The sequence below is a fragment of the Sebastes umbrosus genome, chromosome 12, assembly GCF_015220745.1.
Source record: "Sebastes umbrosus isolate fSebUmb1 chromosome 12, fSebUmb1.pri, whole genome shotgun sequence".
NCBI classification, from domain to species: Eukaryota; Metazoa; Chordata; class Actinopteri; order Perciformes; family Sebastidae; genus Sebastes; species Sebastes umbrosus.
In genome coordinates, this window is record NC_051280.1 from 25,516,562 (window position 1) to 25,522,562 (window position 6,001).

At 37.7% G+C, this 6,001-nt stretch overlaps 1 protein-coding gene across 2 annotated transcripts; it reads left to right on the forward strand.

Annotated features, from left to right (window-relative positions):
- Positions 1-1,015: 1,015 nt before the first annotated feature.
- LOC119498670 (leucine rich adaptor protein 1-like) lies at positions 1,016-4,643 on the forward strand. 2 transcript variants are annotated; one of them, XM_037787716.1, is made up of 4 exons: positions 1,016-1,463; positions 2,612-2,790; positions 3,531-3,665; positions 3,699-4,643. In XM_037787716.1, the coding sequence occupies exons 1-4, from the start codon at positions 1,245-1,247 to the stop codon at positions 4,102-4,104; spliced, it is 939 nt and encodes a 312-aa protein (XP_037643644.1). In that variant the 5' UTR covers positions 1,016-1,244; the 3' UTR covers positions 4,105-4,643. The 2 variants fall into 2 exon arrangements, with proteins under 2 accessions (XP_037643644.1, XP_037643643.1); XM_037787715.1 differs by having other exon boundaries at positions 3,531-4,643.
- The last annotated feature ends 1,358 nt before the right edge of the window (positions 4,644-6,001 follow it).

Genomic DNA, 6,001 nt, shown 5'->3' on the forward strand with positions numbered 1-6,001 from the left:
GGTTATGCATAACCTACATTACATCTTACACAACTCTGTTTCCTGGCTTTAGTTATGTTTACTAATTAAACATTTCAGGCTTACAAAATCAAATAAAAGTTATAAATATGTTATATCAATAATCTGTATGGAATTATTGTTGTTTTTTTATCATGTGGTGCCATCAGGGTTAAATGCATAAAGACAGTCAATCATGGCCTGATTTCACAGATTGAATGTACGCTCTTTACATCACCAGCAGCTCTGTACCATGGCCAGCACCTGCATCTACTGTAGGCTATATCAGTCATAAAACAGTCTGTGCTTATATATAAATAAATATATCACTTGTATTTATTTAATGTACTTTATTTAATGTACTTTATTTATTTATTTATTTATATATTTATTTAATCTACTTTATTTATTTATTTAATCTACTTTATTTAATCTACTTTATTTATTTGTTTAATGTACGTTATTTAATCTACTTTATTTATTTATTTAATCTACTTTATTAAATGTACTTTATTTATTTATTTATTTAATGTACTTTATTTATTTATTTATTTATATATTTATTTAATGTACTTTATTTATTTGTTTAATGTACTTTATTAAATGTACTTTATTTATTTATTTATTTAATCTACTTTATTTATTTATTTATCAGGAATTAAACTTATTTCAACAAGTAGGCTATATATATATATATATACACACACTTTAAAACATAAATCTTTATCACCAAATATTTCAGGCCTAGAAAATCAACTATAAATTATAAATATGTTATATTAATAATCTGTATGGAATTATCTTTTTTTTTTTTTCATGTGGTGCCATCAGGGTTTAATGCATAAAGACAGTAGGCTAATAAAGACAGTCACAGATTGAATGTGCACTCTTTACATCACCAGGTGTTGCCTCTCCACTCATATGAAACTCCCACTATTGTTTGAGGACTATAGCAGTTCCACTTTCCAGCATCACATTCTGGGCTACTACATACCATCAATACCTCTGCAGCCTGAATAGTGACTGACAGGCAGCAGTCAGCAGGTGCATGCAGGTGATTGGCTCGTTCACACTTCCAGCGTGTTCATGGCTTGTTCTGCGCTTCTGTGGCACGTCTGTCACTCTCGATCGTGATTTATTTACTGTGTGGAGCGTTCAGGAATATAACGCGTTGGGAAAAAGTGACTTTACGCACATCCAAAGCAGCCACTGATCGGAAGACTTTGGAGTAATTACTGCGAGGTGGGATGATGGCAGAGGACACCCTCAACGATTCCTTCCCAGATCTGAAAGAAGTGGAGAATAAGGTTGGCAGGAAAACACCGGAAAGCCTCCTGACTTGGATGAGGGATGCTGCGGACTGCGAAGAAGATGATCTGAGGTCTGATGTGGTAGATATGGGAGACCGCGGCTCTGCATCCAGCGACAGCTTCTCTGACAAAATAAGCAACTTAAAACAAGAGATGGTAAAAGATTCCTGTTGTGTTCTCAGCTCACTGTATGTTCATGCATTTTAGACTGTCTTTGTAGTGACTCAGCCTGCGTCTCTAGTGCAGCTGCATATTTGGCCACAACTTGCACAACTTGTTTCAGCAGCAGCAGCAGCAGCTCCTCTTGTTTATTCTGATGACATGTTTTTACTCTGAAGTGCAGAAATGTCAAAACCACCAAGTTCCTTCCTGTGCCACTTCACCTGCTAATTTTGATTTCTAATGACAGACAGTGTCACCTTTTCCCTCCACCACACCCCTCACCTGGCTCATTCACCTCAATTCACTTAACACATTATGTGTCTGGATTTCTCTGATCGTTCTCTGAACACCTTGCACCTCACCCGTACTCCTCCCTCATTCTTCTCATTTCTTTTGCTCTTTTCTTCTTCCTCATGCGTTTGTAGTCAAATGAGCACACAAACAGGGGCCTCACTAATGGGGGGACAGCATGGTTTATGTCTGGGGGGGCCCTGAGAGAGGTTAAAGGGGACCTATTATAATTATGTTCAGGTGCATACTTGTATTTTGGGTTTCTACTAGAACATGTTTACATGCTTTAATGTTCAAAAGATGCTTTATTTTTCTAATACCGGCCGTGCTGCAGCACCTCTTTTCACCCTCTGTCTGAAACGCTCCGTTTGAGCTCCTGTCCCGCCCCTCCGGAAAAGCTCCGTCTACTCTGCTTAGTCAGCTGGCCCACTGATGTGAAACTCTTCGGACTCTGCTCCAGCTCCGCTCTATCTAGCTTTGTTTGAGGGCGTGCCAAACTAGCCGCTAGGCAGGTATTATGCAAAAGTGTTACTTGGTGACATCACCATGTTACGGAATAAAAGGCGGGACTTCAAGTGAGGCGTTTCAGGCAGTTCAGGAGCAGTGTTTCAGTGGTGGAGAGTTACTCCCTTTGGCATGGACTTTGTAACTTTGCAAACCTTTTACATGCACAAAAACTGTATAACACACTAAAGGAAAGGGAAAAAGCACAAAAGCATAATAGGTCCTCTTTCAATGCACACACCTGTCTCAGCTCTCCCCATACATAAACCTGCAGTGCACACACACTCACACCGGTTCCCTTATTTTCTCCTGCATCATGCTTAACTAACTCCTCACTATTCCTGCAGAGGTGGCTGCGTTCTGCCGATGTGAAGATTCTGCGCCAGCTGGTGGCCGTGCACGAGGGCATCGAAGCCATGCGCTGGCTGATGGAGGAGCGGGGGGCCTTAGCCAGCCACAGCAGCAGCTTGACAGGCAGCCTGAGCAGCCTGGTGACCATGGAGGAGTCCTCGATGTCCCACTGCAGGTACAGCACAGTGTTTAGTTTGGCAGGTGTACTAAAACCTTGTTTTTATACAAACTAATATCAGATTATATGTATGAAAAAGGGCATTAAACAAAGTAATACCTGGACCAAAATTTTACCAAAATACTGGTGTAGATGGGTTGAGGATTCACTATCAACAAGGGAATTTTCATTGCAGAAAGTATGACAATACTAAACCTAAACTCTTTTATCTTACCTTTAGAGTTATCATATTTGGCTTATTCATCCGTCTTCTAGAGAGTATATGAATTTTCAGGATGTGAAAAACTTGTACTTTCCATAGGATATTATACAAACTGCTGTGAGAATACACATACAAGCAGTGTGGTAAAACTCTTGAACTTACTTCATATCTTTGCAAAGATTTTTGGGAAAGTTCATGCAGTGTAGTTGTGTACATTCAACAAAACAACTTCTGAAACCTAAAACAAAAAAAAATGAATTTCCCAAACAGTATTAGTAAATTAACTTCACTGCTGGCTGGAGCTCAAACAGAGCGTTTCAGACAGAAGCTGTAAATAGGTGCTGCAGCATAGATGGTATGAGAAAAACAAAGTGTTTTTTTAACATTAAAGCATGTAAACATGTTCTAGTAGAAACCCAAAAAACAAGTATGCACCTGAAAATGAGCATCTTTAATACCTGAATTGTGCTGGATGTAGATTTAAAGCATTTTCAGTTTCATATGTGGTTCAGTATTTCTATCATTGCTCCCTCAGAGAAAACCAGAGTCCCACTCAGGATTTGACTGAAACCTCTGGAGAGGAATCAGCACATCACCCACCAAACACCGATGATGGTGATTCACACCGCAGGAGCTCCTTCGACATCCTGATCCCCGAGACTACTGAGGCAAAACCTCTTAGTCCTTCCACCTCCGAGTTTGAAGTCAGTCCTTCCACATATGGCGGGCACGTTTGGGCACCATCTAGTCCCACTAACGATTCGGTTAGTGCCGAATTACAAAAGTCACAGCCACAGGACTCGGCTAGAGCTCCATTAAAAGACTTCAGTGAGGGCGCTAACACCATCAGAAGGGCTCTCCTCAGATCTATCAAGTCAAGAAAAAAAGTGAAAGCAGCTGATATAGTTGTAGCTGACAATTTTCCCCTCACTAAACAATCAGTGGAGATACAAGCAGAGCACCGAGCTCAGCAGAGTGTCGAACCCCCTCAGAACAATACGACGGATGAGAAGGAGGAAGAGAGGACGCCTGACAGAGAGATGCCTTTGCTGTTCTTTGATTCTCAGTGGTGCTGGGTGGACTCACAGGACGATGTGACGTTTGTATGATTTTCTATAAGCACAGTTTAAATGTATGATATTTGGTTTGAAGCTTTTCCCTTCAACAGTTAACTGGCAGTAATGCAGTGGGATTTAAAATGCCCTTTGACTCTGATGAATGAGTGATGAATGATGCTTAAAGATGAACGTCTCACTGTCTCTTTTTCACTACTCTTTTGCTTTATGTTTACTTAAGGAGTTCCAAACTTGTATTAAAAATTAAGGAAATCACAAATATGAAGAAGCCCTTTTAGAAGATATCAATAAATGTTATGCCCTATGTCTAATAAATGTTTTACACACTGGTGACTTGAATTGCAGAGATTGATCATAAACTCTGTTTTTCTGTCTTTCTCATTAGGTTGCATTGAATTTCATGTGAAAGTTTAATCTTATTCATAAGACAAGAATGGCTGCGAATACTTGCTTATTTCTCATATAGACTATTGTCCAGTCTCTTTGTGAATATTGTGGATATAAGGCAACAATAAAGCTGTGAGGATTTTAAAGAGGATGCCATTGTTCTGCTTGAATTGTTACGCAATGATGAGCCTAATATATCTGTTGAACAATATTAAAAAAAACGTCTTTATTGATGCTCTTGCTTGTCTCTCAAGCTGAACAGCAGAGCAGTATGAACGTCCGGGGTTCTCTCAAGCTTGTACTTTTAAGTAGTAACGTTATAATTAACACACACACACACACACACACACACACACACACACACTGTATTCATGGACTATTACATGTTCTACCTAATTTACTTTTTTGTAAGATAGATAGATAGATGTACTTCATTGATCCCAAATTGGGAAATGATTGTGTTAAAGCAGTAGGTTATCCAAGCAATGCACAGGAACGGTACATAAAATGTACATGTCAACACTAAAGAAATATATCCAAAGAATACAAAATATAAAGAATATTGGAATACACTATAAATATACCTGACTACTACAACTAGCATAACAAAATCTAAATTATAAACATAAAATAACCCACTATTTACATTAGCAAGTGTGCAATAACCTACTATATACTTTAGCAAAGTGTGCAAGATATATACATTAGCAAAGTGTGCATTAGCATAGTATGTATGTTATTATGTATTGCGTTATTAACAAAAACTTGTCGTTTATGTCACTTTAATGATATTTGCACATAATTTCTTTAAGGTCTTTTTATTAATTGTCAATAATCAATAGAACAGTCACTACACAGGGAAAGTTATTTTTTGTTTTTCTGAACAACACTCACCCGTGACACAACACATCAATCAATCATACCTGACAACAACATACACACAGACAGCCACAGCCAGCCACAAAGGACCTAACTGATTCTCAATCATGGATACATACAATTCAAATTGTAGAGAATACAACACAGGGAGAGTATCCACAAATAAATCATGAAATAATAATAATAAGAAGAGAAAAAAATAATATATATATATATATATATATACATACATACACATACATACACATACAGTACATACACATACATACACATACATACACACATATACATATATATATAATATATAAAAATAGAAGAAAAAAATAATAATAATGAAAATAATAATGATAATAATGAATAAATAGATAAAATGAAATTTAAAAAAGGAAAAAGAACATACTTCTACTGGCTACTCAGAGATTACTGTGGTGGGTTTCTCAATTAAAACACATTTTGAATGAAAATGTATCGTTCATGTGTACGATATCCATCTTTCCGACAGACCTCAAAGGCAGCACGCTACAACGTCGTGACGTTGGTGTATTTACATAGAAACCAGGAAGTGCTGTGCAGGTAGAATGATTTCCCCGTAGGTAGCAGATCTGTTTGACATTACAGGTGGATTAAAGGACGATGTAATGCTTCAGAAACAAGCAAAGGAAAC